The sequence below is a fragment of the Mirounga angustirostris genome, unplaced genomic scaffold (assembly GCF_029215605.1).
Source record: "Mirounga angustirostris isolate CCGP_5_RB_7025 unplaced genomic scaffold, mMirAng1.0.hap1 SCAF_9, whole genome shotgun sequence".
Lineage (NCBI taxonomy): Eukaryota > Metazoa > Chordata > Mammalia > Carnivora > Phocidae > Mirounga > Mirounga angustirostris.
The window spans coordinates 31251365-31270775 of NW_026991717.1; the positions used below are offsets into that span (position 1 = coordinate 31251365).

The 19411-nt window shown below is 48.5% G+C and overlaps 1 protein-coding gene across 3 annotated transcripts in view; it reads left to right on the plus strand.

Annotated features, from left to right (window-relative positions):
- The window catches only part of HMG20A (high mobility group 20A), a 108115-nt gene extending 89033 nt beyond the window's left edge, over positions 1 to 19082 (plus strand). The window contains exons 2-3 of one of the 3 annotated variants that reach the window (XM_054513420.2): positions 2585 to 2692; positions 5430 to 19082. In XM_054513420.2, the coding sequence (XP_054369395.1) occupies positions 2585 to 2692; positions 5430 to 5496 (175 nt within the window). In that variant the 3' untranslated portion in view covers positions 5497 to 19082. The remainder of the gene's footprint in view (positions 1 to 2584; positions 2693 to 5429) is intronic. The other 2 variants (XM_045899642.3, XM_054513421.2) reach the window with 2 other exon arrangements.
- Positions 19083 to 19411: the final 329 nt, after the last annotated feature.

A 19411-nucleotide genomic window follows, 5' to 3' on the forward strand; every position in this document is an offset into this window, starting at 1 on the left:
TAGGACTCCTGCTACATTTACTGCTGGGCATTCTCCTCTCAGGAAGCAGCTTTCTCTTCTTGCCATTTATTTATTCGCAGGGCCCGACCCTAAAAGGTACTGAACATAGAAAAAAAAAAAAACTAGATGCTCCCTTCTATCTCTGAATCTCTGGATCTGGATCAAAATGCCCAAAGCCCATGCAGTTTCAAATAGGCTGTAAAGTTCTGTGTGAATTACATCTTGGATTATTTCCACCTGACCGAAAACCTGGATTCTTAGGAACCTTCCAGAGTATGCCCCACCCCCACCCCCTTGCTCACACCCCATCTGGACCTTGGCTTGGTGTTCCCTCTCCAGGAGCTAGGATGTCCCTCCTGGATCCACAGTTCCTTGTCTCTGGCACCAGCTCTCTGAGGCCTTCCCCATCTGGCATTCTGCGGAATCCTCAAACCCAATTTGTCCAAAATGATACAGTGTCCCAAACCCACAGTTTCTCTTGTGTCTGCCGGCTCAGTTAAGAGCTCCCCTGCCCACTCACGCTAGAGAACCTGAAATCATCCCGCACGCTTCTCCCTGGATCGTAACCCTCTTCCTGGCTCTGCCCCCACCTTCCTCATTCACAGAACACCCCAGATTCAGCCATCCCCAGGCCAGGCCTTTGTAAGGCCCTCAGCCCTCAGCTCTCCCCTGGGCTCCAACAATAGCTCTTGGGTTTGCTTTTCTTCTTTATTAACTAGTTCTGCAGTAGCTCCTACTGGCCTTGGTAGCTCTGGTCTCCCCGCAGTCCTATCCCTAGCTCCCCCGTCTGTCCTGCCTACTACTATAAGAGCAATCTTTCTAGAATGCAAATCTAAGCTTGCAACGATCACTCTATTTAAATAATCATTCTGACAGTCGCTTTTGCTTTTATCGCCTTGTGATAATTCCAGATGATAAGCATTATCCTCCCCATTTTGCAGTTGAAACTGAGATTTGCTAGCTTAAAGGGCTCAAGGCCAGGTAGCTATTATGCCTTGCAAAAGCAGGATTTGAACCCACGTCTGTCGTACACTGCAAAACCCACGTTCAAAGGGCGGCTAGCTCGGTGCCTGGCACACAGCAGGTGGACCACTGTTTGCCCTTTGTTCCCCCTTTGACAAACTTCAGTCTCTTTAGCAAGGTACAAAGGACCATTCCATCAGGCTGGCCAGTATCTCCAAAAGCGTCTCCTGCCACACCCCATGTCCTGTCATTCCCACCACCCATCAGGCCACATCAGATCACTTGCTGTCCTCCAGACCCCCTGCTCCTTCCCGAGTGCGCCTTTTTGAAATCCTCTTTCCCATTGCTTGGCAGGCCTTTTCTCTATCCTTCCTCAGCTGCAAGCACCAGGCCAATGACACCTCCCCTGAGATGCTTTTTCTGCTGCCTGAACAGAGAATGCACGGCTGTTCCTTTCGCCAACACCGCTTGTGGTTTATGGCTATTTGGACCCCAGTCATACTGGAGTGCGGTTCCTCGGGCCTTGCCCCTTCCCATCTTTGTATCCTCAGTGCCTGGCATGGTGCCTGGGACACAGTAGGCACGCAAAAGAAGTGTGTGGAGTTTCACTCAATCCCTCACCCTTCCTATGACGAATGCTTAATTTCATCCCTTTTGCAAAGGTTAGAATGTCTCCTAAGAATTGTTTGCATCACCTCCGCTCTCTGATTTCCACGCCCACCTTCACATTGATCTGCTCTTAAGGAAGGTCACCAGAGACCTGCCCATGACCAGATCCCCAGACACGCTCCAGGCTCACCCTCCCCGCGCTCAGCAGCGCTGGGCACACCGGCCGCTCACTCCTTCCTTCACCCTTTCCCCTTGGCTTCCGGCATCAAAGTCTGCCATTCCCTCTTGCCTCTCCAGGCCCTGCTGGTCCTCGGCTGACCCCCAGGAACAGAGTGCTGCGGGGCTCTGTCCTTGGCTCCATTCTCTTCCCTCTCTACATTCCGTTCCTGAATGGGCATGTTGATTCCCATGGTTTATAATATTACCTCCATCTTCAGCTCTTAGCTCCAGATCCAAATATTTAACAACCTGTGTGATTTCATTTAATCACTTAGCTGATTCTTAGGTATCTAGGACTTTCAAAGGCTAACAGTGATTCTCAGTTTTATCCCCCAAACCTTTCCTCCCTGTCCTGCCCCTTTCAGTAAAAGGCACAACATCATGGGCCCCCTTTCTGGGATCTTGGGAGCAACTTATCTAGGAAGAAAGTACCTTGGAAGAGGGCTCCAATCTAGGGAAGTCTAAATATCATGGTTTCCTACATCTGACTTGGAAAATGATTCCTTAACCTGGGATCCAATGCCCAACAGGATCTGGCCCCAGCCTACCTTCCATCCTGCCCCTAGACCAGAAATGGGCAAACTATAGTCCACCAGCCATGTCTGTCCCATCACGTGTGTTTGTACAGCCTATAAGCAAAGAATGATTTTTAGATCCTCAAATGGTTGGAAAAAGTCAAGAGAAGGATAACATTTTGTGACACATGAAAATTATATGAAATTCAAATTTCAAAGCTGTACTGGAACACAGCCATGTTCCTTGGTGTACTTTATTATTTATGGTTGCTTTCCAGCTACAATGGCACCGTTGAGTCCTTGGAACAGAGAACATATGACCTGCAGAGCCTAAAATATTTACTCTCTGGATGTCTACAGAAGAAGACTGCTGACCTCTCGCTATGGTCTGAATGTTTATATCCCCCCAAATTCGTATGTTGAAATTCGAACCCCCAGTGTGATGGTATTAGAAGGTGGGGCCTTTGGGAGGTAATTAGGTCATGAGAGTGGAGCCCTCATGAAGGGATTAGTCTTTTTGTTGTTCTTTTTGTGTGTGTGATGAAACCTGGGATTAGTGTCTTTATAAGAGACTCCAGAGAAGATCCCTCACCCCTTCTGCCATGTGTGCACACAATGAAAAGGACCATTTCTGGGTTAGGATGCTGGCTTTCATCAGACACAGAATCTGCCAGTGGCTGGATCTTGAATTTTCCCATCTCCAGAGCGGTGAGAAATAGATTTCTGTTGTTTATAAGCCACCCAAGCTGTGGAATTTTATGATAGATAGCAGCCCCAGTGGATTATACCCCTGCTCTGGATGCATGAAGCCATCCCCTGCCCCCTAAATGTACCTTGCAATTTCCAGTTTTGTACTTATTGCTCTCTATTCCTCTCCATTTAATCCTACCTGCCCTCAGGCCTTTCCAATACAGCATCTTCTAGAATCTTCCATATCTCCTTCACCCAGTGACTTCTCATTCTTCTCTTAACATCTCCAGTAATACATAAAGTCAGTGGACTTCCCACTCAGGGCCTCGTCCTCACTGTTAGCTTTTCTGAAGCATAGGTCATGTGTCCTTTCCAGACTGGGAGCAAGGTGAGGGCGGGTCAGTGTCTTCATCTTGCACCCGGGGCTCAGCACAAGGCCTAGCAACACTGTAAGTACTTAGAAAGTAGGTGTCCACATACTCCTTTCCAATGCTCTCATCTGTCCTGACATCCTCTCTTTAAGCCTAAGAAAGAGCTGCCCGTTTATTTACTTAGGTATTCTATTTTTAAGGAAGAAGCAAATTGTATATAAGTTCCCTCTAGTTTACCTCCAGGAGGTGTTGAAGACAGGGTGGTGGGCTGAGTGGGAGGGGGGTGAGGAGGAGGGGTGCGGGTGGGGGGCAGTGAGGCAGACAAGGCCCCAGCTCCCACTCCAGCGCAGCCCTCCTCCCTCATTCCGCTACTCCACCTCCCCTTCATCCACTTCATCACCTAGAAAATAGAGTGAAAATTGGGTATCCGCTTGAGCAGAGAAGTCCCTGAAATTCTTTCTAGCTCCCAAACATAAGGATCCCGTTTCTCCTAAAAGCCGTCAGCGTGGCAACAGTCCCTGAGCTCAGCCTGAGCCGGGCCTGCTCGAGCACCAGCCCGGCGAGGCCTCCCCGCTCGGTCCCCATTTCACACACAGCCCCTCTCAGGAAGAGACATTCTTGTCACCACTTGGCGGCCAGGAGGTGACACCCAAAGCGGATTCGCCTGAGCAGGGCCAGTTTGTCACATGATCCCAGGAGTGCTGGTCACACCATGGCCTGGGGCGTGGTGCTCCCTGGGATCCTCACATGTCAGCGGATCTCCAGCTTTAATGTTTGAATCACCTGGGGATCTTGTTAAAACAGATTTTGATTCAGTCAATCTGAGGTGGGACCCAAATTCTGTATTTTTAACAAGCTCCCAAGTGATATGGATGCTGCTGGTCTATGGACCCCACTTTGAATAGCAAGGTAGTGTACAACCTGTGCAGCTGTCTATGGCAACCCTGACAAGCACACAAGTCAAAAGCAGCAGACCAGGACTTAAATTTAGGTCTTGGGCTCAAAGTACCAGGTACTCTACACTAAGCCAGGACCTTACAAAAACCACCTCTATTCAGGGCACATGGGTCCCTGGGGATGTAGAGACAGTTTGATAAGGAAAGACTTACTAAAGAGAAACTGAGTCAGGAGTCTCAGTCTGGCCAAGAGTCCTCAGCCAGGGCCTTTTGCAGCATCAGTGTGGGAGCCCTGTGGGAATAAGAAGCTGAGGGACTGCACACGTAGCCTACTGGCCATCCGGGGCCAGGAGGAATGAGGAGAAGCAGCTGGGCTCTCGGTTCTGCAGATCCTCAGGCAGCTAATGAGCAGGGCATCCTTCCATGCAGGTGCTGAGAAGTAGGATGAGGTTTGCAAGGCGAGAGGAGCACTGAGCTGCAGGCTGGGAGGCCTCGTTTCCAGGATCCTCCCTGCTGCAGCTGAGCTGGCTCAGGGCCTGTTTCTGTTTACTTGGAATAGTCTGACATTTTGCAAGGAACTCCTTGCACATGGGGGCTTCCTCTGGCCTCTCAGAGGTAATTGCCCGAGAAGCCCAGGTGCTCCCCACTGGGGCTGGAGTCTCAGGTGGAGAAATCAACACGACCTCATATCCGGGGAAAAGCCCTGTAAACTAGAGATTGCTGCGCCAATGCCAGGAGTCCCGGGTGGCAGGTGGGCCTGCGAGGATGTGCCGTGCTGGAGGGGCGTCTGAGGGCGAGGGTGGAAGAAGGACTTCTGGGCAGGAAGCCCTGGAGGCCTCGGGGGAAACTGGACGCAGAGAACTGGGCGTACTGACAGAGGAGGGGACAGAGGAAGCCGCTAACCCGCAGGTGGGGTTAGAACTGGGGGTAAGTGCTAGCCTGCCACTCACTGGCTTCTGCAAGTTCTCTGCAGTTCTGAGAGTTCTGTTGTCTCGTGTGTCCATGGGGGCAACAGAGCCACAGGGCCTGGAACATTTCCACCCAGTTATTGTTGAGGCTTACGTGTTTGGGGGGGGGCCTGGCACAGGGCACGTGAGTCAGGCCACTGAACACTGAGCAAGGCCTCAGCTGGGAAGTTTACTCAGAGGCTTTGTCCTCCCCAACAGGGCTGATGCTGGAAGAGCCCTCCAGGGCCAGGGTGAAGATGAAGCCTCTGCTGGGGCTGATTCCTGAAGCCAGTGGCCGCTCAGAAGCATTTCCCCTCCAAGCAGGGGCTCAGGGCTGCCCGGGCCCCAGACGCCCGGCCAGATGGAGTGAGGGCCCAGCAGGACCATGTCTGCGCATCACTGTGAGCCCAGTGGGCGAGGCCTTAGGGCTCTGCAGCGCACCAGCACACCCTCGGCTTCCGCAGCCGCGGGCGGGAGAACCGGGGAGACACACTGGCCTCTGCATCCTCACCAGGCCATTGTTCCAGAAACTCGGGACAGCTCCTCTGGATTCACCAGCTAGAGAAACGTGATGGGAATAAGGACACAAAGCAGGCTGCTGCAGGGCCTGTGGGCTCCGAGGCTCGGAGGCAGAAGCCTGAGGTTGCACGGAAGCGGGTGGTGGAGCCACGCCGGCGATGGCCCGTACCTCCTTCTTGACACTTGCTCTCTTCTTGAACAGGCCATAGAGCTGCTATTTCCAAATGCAATCATTTCCGTCTTCTGGTTCTAACTGGCTCCCAAGACAGCTCTCCTGAAATTGAGAGCCAGGGCACCTGTCCCCCGGAGTCTGCAAGCCGCTGGGATAAATGTCCCGTTTCTTCACCATTTTGGCCTCCACCTACAGTTGCTAGAGTTAGCCAAAAAAAGTAATTAGTTAATTAATTAATACAGGACACCCAGTTAAGTTTGAATTTCAGATAAACAATGAATAATTTTTTAGTATAAGTACATCTTATGCAATATTGGGGACAAGTTTATACTAAAAAAAATTCCTTGCTGTTTTCTGAGATTCAAATTTAACTGGGTGTCCTGTGTTTTATCTAGTAACCCTATGTACAACCTGCTTCCCATTCTGGCTAAACCCTCTCTGGAAAGTGCTGGAGAAGTTTCAGGAACATCCCAGGGGTTCGCGTTTGCGTCAGGGTGTCCTTCACAGCAGGGCATCCGCCCTCCCCTGCAGGATCGCTTCCCTCTGAGCCAGTGGTTGGTGTGCGATGGAGCAGGGCAGAGAGTGCCTCTCCCGCCAGGCTTCAGCTCTGGACTGGCCTCTGAGCCCAGACGGTGTTTCTTGTCCCTGCACTTCCTTTCCGGCTGAAGCGGGAGCCTGCCCTCTTGATTCCTCCTCTTTCTTACTATTCTTTACCGCCACTCAGCCACTTTGCCTTTGTTGCTGAACATCTAGAACACAATTTATTCTTCTCTTCCCCCGAAGTGGGAGTCCTGGGAAGGGAGCCAAGGATTTGAGAAGGGCCACTGCAAGGCAGAGCTCCACGTGGAGTGCCCTCCCCCCCACTCCGTGTTCTGATTTTCCACCTGTAGCATGGGTGTGACCCGCTGGACGCCCCGAGCAGTGGTCCCCAGGCCCCTGCGGGAGTGGTCGCTGCAGGAGGAAGTGTTCTAAAGATCCCAGGCTTGGCCTCCGTGGGCATGTGTTCAGTGCCCACTCTACACCAGCCACGAGCTTGGTGGGCACCTCCACACCAGGGCTGCCGAGGGACAAAGGCAGAGAGGCCCCTTCCTCCTCCTCCTCCCGCCCCTCCCCCTCTGGGAGGACAGAGGCCAGCCAGGCGGGGCACACACCAGCTCTGGGGAAGCCAGTCCCATGACAGACCTCTCCCCAACATCTCCCTTCCCTGGGCCTGGGGGGTGCTCCCCTGCTGCAGGCTGAGGGAAGGATCGTGTGAAAGTGATCCATCAGGATGCGCTCCGTGGAGAAGGGAACAGCAGAAGAATGAGGACGTGGGACAGGGAAGCAAAGAAAAGGAAGTCGAGCCAGAGCGTGGCACCAAGCAAAGTTGCACAGAGGGTGACTTTGGCCCAATCCCATGGGAAGCCCAGGGACACCTCAGAGTTGTCCCAATCACGGGCGAGGGAGCTGGGGTGCTGACAGCTCTGCACTGCTGGTCCTTGGGGGCGGTAGATCTCCAGGCACTTCCTGTGCTGGGTGCAGGCGGAGTGGTTCTGGAAGCCTGGGGCTGGCCTCCAACACAGGGCTTAAAGGCACAGGGGCAGACTAAGGCAGGGGGAACTGAGGAGGGAAGGCGTGGGGGCTGGTGCTGGGTGCGGGAAGGCAGAAGGAGGGAGGGGCAGGTTGAGTGCCTTTGGGCGGCCCACCCAAAGCTCACCTCTGTGAGTCTGAGTTCCCTCAGGAAAAAGCTTCCCTAAAAAAGCCAGTACCACCCAGCCCTGGCGCCCCACCCCCACTGTCTCCAGTTCCAAAGCTATTTCTGTTTTACTCGAATAACAATAAGCCCATTGTGCACACTTCCTGACTACACTGCTCAGAATGGCCCAGAGGAGAGGGGCAGGTCCCAGGTCAGAGGGCCCACCTCAGGCCTTGCACTCAGACTGAGCCTGCATGTGGGAAAAGACCCCGGCTCCCAGGCTTGGCCACTGCTGTTCCACGTCTGATGCAGCGGCTGCCAGGGTTGTGCTGTCAGGGTCCGCTTCTGGTGAGAGCTGCAGAAAGCTGAGGACCCGCTGGGGACTTCGTGAGCACCTGAGGGGCACCAGATCCTGCGCCAGGCCCTTTGCATGCCTTATTTCATTTCCCTCCTGCCCCGCCCCACAATGTAGCTACGACCAGCCCTTTATTCAGATAAGGAGACTTGAGCGTCTGATCTGAATGGATGGGCATGGCTGCTAAGCAGTGGTGTCATGTTCAGATCCAGGCCCGCCGGCCCCCACGGCTAGGAGCTTTCTGCGCCTCCCAGGTCCTGTTGCCGGGAGTCCATGCCGGTGTCCGTAAGAGGTAAAGGCACCAAGCTAGGACGGGGTGGGCCAGGCCCTGTAGTTGCCTGGGCACCAGCAAAGCAGGGGCACACCCAAATGAGAAGTTTTGGAGAAATCATTCATTTAAAAAAATCATCTCAGAGTCATAATGGAAAAAGACCATTGTAGGACTTCCTTACTCTTATTTTGTGGTTTAGGACTAGCTTTATTATAATTTGCACATGAGAAGTGGGGGGTACCTTATTCTTTTCCGGACTTAGGGCTCCTAAGTAGAGATCTTCCTCTGCCCCTGGGACCCGTTTGTTCACTTAGCACAGATGAACGGTGTACCTCCCATCAGCCAGGCCTGTGCCCTCCATCAGGGATACAGCAGTTTCCACTTTCCACTTCCCCAACTGCTCTTGGGAACGATCATACATACTGACATGCATTATACACTGTAAAGAGCTGTGCACTTCACCTCCAAGAGCCATGGGCTTTCTTCCTCTCCACCTCCCTCAACATGAAGCCATCCCATGACCAGACAGAATGACTCCTTCCTCTGAATACACATGGTGCTCCAGCTGGGCCTCCTGCGGCTGCAGACACCCTTTGCTGAACGTGACAGCAGTTCGTTCAGGCTCCCAGGGTAGAAATCAGTCCGATTCCCCAGCATCCAGTCCAGGCCCACCTATGTGGCAGTCACTCTGGAAATACCTCTCGGTTCAAGCACTCTGAATTGGGTTGACCTCCATCACTATAGAGCCGCAGGGGGGCATGGGTTTCTAAGAGCAGGATGGGGTCACCTGCACAGGTGGGAGAACCAGGGGGACACATTAGCCTCCGCACCCGCACCGGGCCATGTTCCTAAGGCCTCCCGAGGCTGGGAGGCAGGCCGAGCTCTTGTCGCCTGGCTACCCAAGCATGGCCGAAACCCAGTGCTGCACCTAAGCCCAGGCTTCATTTGGACAGAGACGCCGGTCCCCTTCTTGGATGGCCCTGAGTGGGTGGAAGGCCTGGAACACAGTGGCAGGCAAAACCCCTCCGACTCCAGTGGCTGAGATGAAGGGAAACCTCTAACTCATTTGCTAAAATGCAGCTTAAATGTATTGGGGGTAAGGAGGTTGCTCTCAGCTAAGAGCTTCTACATCAGTTATGAATCTCTTCCAATTTCCAGCCTGACCTTGGACAGACCTGCCCAGGTTCCCCAGGCTGGCGTGGGGAGGCCCAAGGCCCCAGCATCATGCCTAACCTCGCCAGGTGCAGGGTCTCTGGGTAGGGTTCAAGTGCTGGGCGGGCCCAGCATGGCAAGGCTGCCTCCAGCAGGCGTCTAGGCTTACAAGTGTGGAGCCAGAACAGACTGGCTCATTGGGGGCTGGTGTGCATCCCTGCACCAGGGTCCTGCCCAGGAGCTTCCCAGGAAGCAGAAGTCACAGCCCTGGGGGCCATTAAAGGCAAGTCCCTGAGCTTTCAGCCAATTACGTAGGACAGAAATGCAGAGAAGCTGTCCACACACTCTACAAAACCCAGCACCGCCCTTGCTTACTTGCTTCCTTCCTCCCTGAATAATTGAATAATTCACTCCAAAGCCATTAGGTCTCCTTCCCCTTCCCCAATACATACTGAAGGCAGCAAGAGGGTTGGCATGGAGCAGGGAGATGGCCAAGTGAAGTGGTGGCCACGAGGTCAAGAGATTGGCTACTTACAAAGGGATCAAGCAATAAGTAAACTCATCGAGGATGGTGGGAGCCAGATTTCTCACTGTTGGAGAAGGAAGGTGCAAACATGGAAAGGGAAGAAGCTAGAATGAATCCTGTGGTGGTGGGTTGGAAATAGAGGTATTGATGTGACTTATGGTTTTCAATATATTGATATAGAAATATGTATAAATATATATACATATGTACCCATACTATAGCTCTGACCACTAACAGGGCCCGGGAAGACAAGCCCCCCCAAAAGCAATGAGCAAATCTAGAAGCCAAATCTGTTTGTAAATGCCATTCTCCACTAAAAGGAACCAGGGCTCTTTGGAAAAAGGGCTGATGCCAGGGCTGGGTCAGGAGAAGTAGACCCTCTGAAACATCTTATCATTTCAGACAGAAAGCAGTCAGAGAATGATGGAGACATGTCGACAGGAGACAAGATACTATCCAGAATATATAAAGAATTCCTACACACAATGACAAAAAATCAAACGACCCAGTTAAAATACAGGCAGAGGACTTGAATAGATATTACTTCAAAGAAGATATACAAACAGCTGAGATGTCTGTGTGGCTCAGGCAGTTAGGCGTCTGCCTTCAGCTCAGGTCATGATCCCAGGGCCCTGGGATCGAGCCCCACGTCAGGGTCCCTGCTCAGCGGGGAGTCTGCTTCTCCCTCTGCCTGCCGCTCCCCCTGCTTGTGCTCAATCCCTCATAAATAAATAAATAAATAAATAAATAAATAAATAAATAAATAAATAAATAAATAAAATCTTAAAAAGAGAAGACATACAAACAGCCAATAAGCATAGGGAAAAAATGTTCAACATCAGTAATCATTAGGGAAATACAAATCAAAACCATAATGAGATACCACCTCACATGAATTAGGATGGCTATTATCAAAAAACAGGAAATAATGAGTGTTGGCAAGGATTGAAGAAATTGGAACACTTTTCCACTGTTGGTGTGGTCACTATGGAAAGCAGTATGGTGGTTCCTCAAAAAATTGAAAATAGAATTACTATATGATCCAGCAGTTTCACTTCCAGGTAGCTACCCAACAGCATTAAAAGCAGGACTCAAAGAAACTCAAAGTATGCTCATGTTCCTAGCAACATTATCCACAACAGCCAAAAGGTGGAAGCAACCTCGGTGTCCCATGGACAGAAAATGAGGTCTGTGCATATAACTGGATATTATTCAGCCTTAAAAAGAAGGACATCCTCACATATGCTGCAACATGGATAAACCTCAAAGACAATATGCTAAGTGAAATAGGTTAGTCACAAAAGGACAAATACTGAACGATTTCACTTCTGTGAGGTGCCGAGGAGTCCAATTCATAGACACAGAATAAGGGTGGTTGCCAGGGACTGAGGGAGTGACCAATAGGGAGCTATTGTTTAAAGGGTACAGAGCTTCAATTTTGTAAGATGAAAAGAATCTGGAGATGGATGGTGGTGATATGACGTCACAATGCCAATGTCATCGATGCCACTAAAACCACACACTGAAATGTTTAAGCCGATCGGTTTTTATCTTATGTGTATTTTATCACAATTAAAAATATGTTCTTAGAGGACACAACAGTCAACTCGAAAGGCTTCTGATGGCCAAGTCTGGGACAATTTGAGCATCAGAATAAATAGTGATAGAATCCATTGGTCCATATTAACATAAAGAAGTAAATGAATAGGGTGCCTGGCTGGTTCAGTTGATGCGACTCTTGTTCTCAGGGTTGTGAGTTAGAGCCCCATGTTGGGTGTAGAGATTACTTAAAAATAAAATCTTAAAAAAAGAAGAAGTAAATGACTAGACACAAGGGAAGAACAGAAAGCTCTTCCTTAGAGTAGAATGCCACTTGAAAACTAGAGACAAAATCATGGAATCTGAAAACCATTATTTTGCAACCATTGTAGAAATAGGCAAGAATCATCCATGGATGCTGAAACTGTTGGGTGAAATTTTCATGAGAAAGACGATATTTACACAATCTCAAACTCTCTTCCTGCAAAATATTTATTAATTACTTATAAATTGATAAGTGCATTATACTTATTAATTTAACAGTGAAGAAGCCCAGCAGACAGCATCTTAACCAAGTGTTAAAAGTTAACATCCCCAGTAGTGGGACATATTGACTGTGTACAAGATGTTAGGATGCATGGGAAGCACACAGTGTCCCTTCTGTGCTATTCCTGCCAAAAACGAGTAACATCAGATAAACTCAAATTGAGGGACATTCTACAAAACAACCAGACTGTAATCTTCATGAGTGTCAGAGTCAGGAAAGGAAAGATTGAGGAACTGCCTCAAACTGCAGGAGGCTAAGGAAGCGGGACAACTAAGTGTAACACGTGAGCATGGATTGGACCCTTTGGATATGAAGGGCAATGATTGGGATCATTGGCAAAATTGAATTGGGTCCATTGATTAGACAGTAGTAACATAGTGCCCTGATTTCACTGGTTGTAATGTGGTTTTGGTGAGAGAGTGTATGCCCTAACTTATTCTCAAATGGTTCCAAAATAATTTCTTTCTTCTTCTTCTTCTCTCTCTCTCTCTTTTTCTTTCTTCCTTTTTTCTACCAATATATCTCCTGTGTGTCCCACTCCTGGGGACATACTAAATAGACATAAGTGCTTATGTCTACCAAAAGTCATGTAGAAGAATATCGATAGCAGCGTATTTGTCATAGCCCCTGTGGTTAAGAACTACCTGTGGTCAGTCTGCTCAGGCTGCCATAACAGAAACCACAGACCGAGGGGCTTCAGCAACAGACATTTGTTTTCTCACAGTTCTGGAGCTGGAAGTCCAAGATCAAGGTACCAGTAGGGTTGGTTTCTGATGAGACCTCTCTCCTTAGCTTGCGGGTGGCTGGGACAATTTGAGCATCAGAATAAATAGTGATAGAATCCATTAGTCCATATTAACATAAGCATAACACCTTAGCTTGCAGGTGGCTGCCTTCTTGCTATCCTGGGGGCCTCATCTCGATGTGCTAGCACTCCTCGTGTCTTTTCCTCTTCTTATAAGGACACCAGTCCTGTTGGATTAGGGCCCCACCCTCGTGGTCTCATTTAACCTTAGTTACCTCCTTAGAGGCCCAATTTCCAAATACAGTCACACCGGGGCTAGGGCTTCAACCCATGAATTTGGGGGACATACAATTCAGCCCATAGCACTACCCAAATGCCCATTACCAGTGGAATGTATACATAGGGTGTCTTTGTACAATGAAATACTACACAGCAACAAGAATGAACAAAATACTAACACACATAACAGAATGGATGAGTTTCACAGACATAATGTTGAACAAAAGCATCCAGACACAAAAGAACACGCAGTATATGATTTCATGTCTATGAAGGTCAAGAACACAAAAAGCTGATCTACAGTGCAGTTTGTCAAATGATGGAGTGGGAGGTCTGCCTGAAAGGAGCATGAGGGAGACTTCAGGGGTACCCAAATGTTCTCTGTCTCAGTCTGAGTCGTACACAAGGGTGCTCACGTGTGTAAAAATCAAACCGAAAATGTAGAAACAACCCACGCGTGCACTGACCGATGAGCGGAAGAGCAACCGGTATGCATGTAGAGGGGACTATTATTCAGCTTTAAAAGGAAAGCAATTCTGCCATCCCTATTCTAGTCTGGATGAAATCTTAAGGTCATGATGCTAAATGAAATAAGCCCGTCATGCAAGACAAATACTGCTTGATTCCACTTAGATGAGGTGCCTAGAGCAGTCACAGAGAGACAGAAAGTAGAATGATTGCTGCCAGGGTCTGGGGGGTTCAGGCAAAGGAGGAGGTACTGATTAATGGGTACATGGTTTCAGTTTTACCTGATGAAAGAGTCCTGCATGTGGGTGGTGGTGATGGTCCTACAACATTAGGAATGTATTTAATACCACTGAACTGTACGCTCAGAAATGGCCACCATAGTAAACGTTATGTTAACTATTATACTGCAATAAAAAATTGGACGGGGCGCCTGGGTGGCTCGGTCATTAAGTGTCTGCCTTCGGCTCAGGTCATGATCCCAGGGTCCTGGGATCGAGCCCCACATGGGGCTCCCTGCTCGGTGGGAAGCCTGCTTCTCCCTCCCCCACTCCCCCTGCTTGTGTTCCCTCTCTCTTTGTGTCTCTGTCAAATAAATAAAATCTTTTTTAAAAATTGAAGAAAAAAATCAAAGTGTAGCATAAGATGTGTATGGTAAATTGTATAAAACCCATATTTCCTATAAAAAAAAACACACAAAGAAATGTGGAGGGTAGTGAGCTGAAATGTGAGGAGAGTGTATGGTATGGGGAGGGAATAGGAGGGCTTGCGGAAAGAGGCTGGAAGGGAGGCAGGCTGGCCCTGGTCCCAGGCCCTGGCAGTGAGCTTGGATTTTTTTCCTTGTAAGGAGTTTGGATTTTCCCTCAAGAGCAATGGGAAGCCATCGAAGTGGTGTAAGCAGGAAGTGACATGATCACACTGCATTATATCTTATTTTATTTTTAAAGATTTTATTTATTTGAGAAAGAAAGAGGGTGCGGAGGGGTAGAGGGAGAGGGAGAAGCAGACTCCCCGCAGGGCACTGATCCCCCCAACCCCCACTCAGGCTCCATCCCAGGACCCTGAGGTCGTGACCTGAGCCAAAGTCAGATGCTTAACTGACTGAGCCACCCACGAGCCCCCACACTGCATTTTTAAAGGCCCTTCTGGCTGCAGAGGGCTCTGCAGACTAGAGGGACGGGAGCGAGGGCAGGGTGTAAACGTAGCCGCAGCAGCTAATCACTGCCCGCCCCAAGCCTCTATTGCTAAAGTTCTAACCCTGTGGCCTGGAACGTGAGAACAGGCTCAGGCTTCCAGGACAGAGTTGTGTACCATGTGGCTAATTTAGCCTGCCTGAGACTCAGTTTCTTCATCTATAAAATGGGGCTAATGCCTTTCTAATAGAGTTGTTACACACGGTAACTGAGATGTTGAACGTAGAACACTTAGCCTAATGTCTGGCACTGGTAGATGGTTAGCAAATATTTCCTTCGCCCCATCCCTTCACCCCCCTCACAAACACGTGGTCTGGCCCTGCCCTCTGCAGTCAGATCTTCCTAAGGATCTTGGGCTGAGCAGCTAGTCCCAACACAGTGTGAACTGGCATCCAGAGTTTTTACTTTGGCGGGAGCTCTTGGAGCTGAAAAAGTCTTCGGTTCCCTAAGGAAGGGAGTCCAAATGGTAGAAGTCGGCCGGGGAGACCCTGTGGGCTCAGCCTTCCACAGGTGAGCATCTGTGATCAACTCTGATTCTATCACCCCATCCCAACCTCTCTCAAAAGCACCAGTGGCTCCCCAGCCATTACCCACGGGATAAAATTCCACCTCGTCAGCCAGGTTCTCAAGGCCCTTAGTGATCTAGCCCCTTCTGCCCTCATCATTCATGCCATGAAACTGCCCCAGGCCCTCTGCTCTGTGTCTGTGCCCAGGCCGTAACCTGGGTCTGGAACACCTTCCCTCACCCTCGGCTTATCCCCATTACTTATCAGCCTTCTTGTTAGAGGCCATCTGGGGCTCTCCCGGAATACACTTTGCAGTCGTTTGTGTCTATGTTTCCCCATAGGCTCCAGGCACCTGGTGGCAGGGTCCACGCCTGAGCCATCTCCAGGACACTCGCCACAGAGCCTCGCCCAGTGGCTTGCACAGGGCCACAGCTCAACGTCTCCTTGGAGAGAATGAGAGCTGGGCTTCTAAACCCAAGCCTTGCCCAGATCAGAGCAGTACCGAAGGTTGGAAAAGCGGGGCTGCACTGCTCCCATGGGATCCCGGGGGGAGTTCCAGAGCTCCCCCAGGGATTCTATGCTTTTGTCCTTGGCGCACAGGCAGCTTGGCGGCTATTTGCTCCTCCCTTTGGCCATTCTCAATATGTAAAGACAGTGCGTCTATCTCCCATCTGCTGAACTGCTTGGATGATCTCATCCGGCACTGCCCAAAAGAGCCCTGAAACAGCAGCTTGCAAAGTGCCCCAGAGATGCTGCAGGTGATGCCTCTGCCCACTTCCTTCTAGAACCCAGCCTCCGATCACACAGCAACGGACCAAGCCAAATGCCCATGACCATTCTCCTGGGCCCATCCATTGCTTTTTTGTCCAGGCTTTGCCTCGGTGATAGAGAAGAAAGATGGAGACAGTCAGGGAAAGCTTCTGGTGGAGAAAGCCTCAGATGTTGTTGAAGGAGGGAAGAGATGCGGGGCAGAAGCAGGGAGAAGACTGGCGTGTGGGTGAGGATACCCCGTCGTATGTACAGACGTGTGCCCATGAGGTAGGGAGACAGGCTTGGCAGAAAGAGGCCTGGGGGCTCCAGCACTTCCTATGCCACTGTGTGCCTGCTGCAAAAGCAGGACAGGGGGCTTTATTCCCATTGTCCAGAGGAGAAAATTGAGGCTTAGCTCAGTCAAAGTCACACAACTCAGCCAATCAGGGTGGGCAGAGTCACGTCTTCTGATTCCAAGGCCAGAGCCCCTTTATCACACCAGGCTGCTTCTCAGAATGGGGCCAATTGTGTGGTGATACTGGGGAAAATGCTATTTGTTCATCAAGGAAATACAGATTAAAATTCTAATACCACACACACACACACACACACACACACACACCAGCATGGCTGAAATAAATAAGACAGACCAAAAAATCAAATGTTGGTGAGGATGTAATAAAAAACCAAAACAGAATCCAGTGTCATTGAGCAACTAAAACCCTTATACAAGACTGAATGAGAATGTCCATTGGTGTAGTAGCACTTTGTGAAAGTTATGTAACACATACACTAAAACTGAACATACACAAACCCTATAACAAGCAAATCCACTCTTAGGTACTAGAACGTTCATAGTAGCACTATCCATAAAGCCGAAAACCTGGAAATACCCAAATGCCCATCAATAATATAATGGACAAAAATATTGTGATACGTTTATACAACGGAATACTAAATAGCAATACGAATGATCAAACTATAACTACACACAACCACAGGAATAAGTGGCACAAACATAATGTTGAGCAAAAGCAGCATCCACCAAAGAGTATATATTAAATGAACCCACTATATATAGTATTCAAACCAGGCAAAACTACTTAGTTTAACACCCTCATGTAACTAGCTCCCACGAAATCCCAAAATACATGGGGGGAGAGAAAGCTCTTCCTTATGGTGAAACTGAAACTGAAACTAATAAATACCTTATTTATTAGTTAGGGAATTATGGGGTTTGAAAATTACATTTGGCCACCATCATAGTAATAACTGATTTTGGCAAGAATCATCAATGGATATGACAATTAGTGGGTAAAAAGTTTGATGGAGAACAGGATATTTATATAATCTCAGGTGACTCCCCCCAAGTACTTATTAATACAAATGGGAAACAGTCACAAGAGTGGTAGACTCCACCTTCACCACGATCCAAGTGAGTATCACTAGTAATAGACAAAGAGGCAGTGTATACTCCTGAGATGATACACCAAGGACACAATGTCACTTCTGTGATAATCCTGCCAAAAATCAATAACCTGAATCTAATCATGAAGAAACATCAGACAATCCTAAACCGAAGAATATTCATTGAAACAACCAGCCTGTCTTTTTAAAACTGTCAAGCTCATGAAAAGACAAAGGCTGAGGAGCGACTCCAAATCAAATGAGATACGAAAACATAACAACCCAAGCCAACTTGTGATCCTACATCAAATCCTGGACCAGGAAAAAATAAAAGTTTTTCAATAAAGGATATTGTTGGCACCATTGACAAAATTTGAGTAAGAAGGTCTATAGATTAGATAATAATATTTAATCAATGTTAACATCCCAATTTTGGTAACAGAAACAAAAAAATTTATCCTCGTTCTTGGGAAATACGCACTGAAATATTTTGGGGTAATATGCATAACAGACTAACTCATAACAACCCAAAACTAGAAACAACCCCAACATGGGGACGGGATAAACAGTGGTATGTCGATACAATGAAATACTACTCAGCCATATAAAAGAATGAACTACTGATACATACAACTAAATAGATGAACCCCAAATAATTATGCTGAGTGGCGCCTGGCTGGCTCAGTTGGTAGAGCATGCGATTTGATCTGGGAATGAGTTCAAGCCCCATGTTGGGTGTAGAGATTACTTAAAAAAAAAATCCAAGATAATTAGGTTAAATGAAAGCAGCCAGGTTACTCTCAAATGGCTCAGAAAAAAGAAACCCATATGTATATAATTACATAAAAACATTACATATATTTATACAAACATACAGAGAGTGGGGAGCGGAAAAGAATGGTAAAACGGATGTAGTAAACTGTTAATTGTTGGTAAATGGTGTGAAGGATAAATGGGAGTTCTTTGTGCTGGTCTTGAAACTTTTCTATAAATTTACAATTATTTCAAAATAAAGATTTAAGTAACTGACTGAATGATACCATTTGTCGTGTTTGTATTACTATTTACATACTTATTTACTGATGGACACTTTGCATAAAGCCTGAGGTGTACAGTTTGATAGGTTTTGGCAATTGTGCCAAAGCCCACCACCCACACCAAGGTGGAAACCCATCTCTCACACCTCCTTCCCGTCATCCCCTCCTCCTACCCTGAGGCAGCCGAACGCTGCTCTGATTTCTATCACCACGATTAGTTTTGCTTGTTCTGGATTTTCACATAGATGGAATCATTCCATATGGACCTTTTTTTTTTTTTTTTTTTTTGCCTCTCTGCTTTCACGCAGCATGATTACTTTGAGATTCCTTCATGTAGCTGCATGTATCAGCAGTTCGTTCCTTTTGATGGCTGAGGAGTATTTCATTGTACCACTTTATCTGGTCACCTGTTGATGGAATTCGGGGGTGTTTCTAGCTTTTGGTTATTATGAATAAGCCGGCTATGGATATGCTTGTGTAAGTCTTTGTGGGGACCTGTGTTTTCATGGTACCACCTGTCTCCCTCTGGAGATAACTCTGCCCTCGACCTCACTCACATACAGGGGTGGACATATAACCGTGGGCTTTTAAGAATACCAGAAAAGCTTCCTGATCCAAATGATCTCTTCTAAAAATGTCCGAGTTTCCACCATTAACTGTCTCTTCTTCTGAGGCTACCTGAGCTCTAGCTGGTCCGAAATTTTATTGTAAGGGAGTTTACCAATATTTTTTTCTTCTAGGGGCTCCTGGGTTGCTCTGTAGGTTAAGCGTCTGCCTTCGGCTCGGGTCATGGTCTCAGGATCCTGGGATTGAGCTCCGCATCGGGCTCCCTGCTCAGTGGGGAGCCTGCTTCTCCCTCTCCCTCTGCCTGCCGCTCCCCCTGTTTGTGCTCTCTCTCTGACAACTAAATAAAATCTTAAATAAATAAATAAATAAACAAATAAATGAATATTTTTCCTTCTGGCCAGGAGAGTCCATGGATAGGGCTATGGAAAGTGGGTGAAGGGAATGCAGAGAAACTTACCCCATTTCACTGTTTTCCAGGCTGTGTATAATTTCTCAT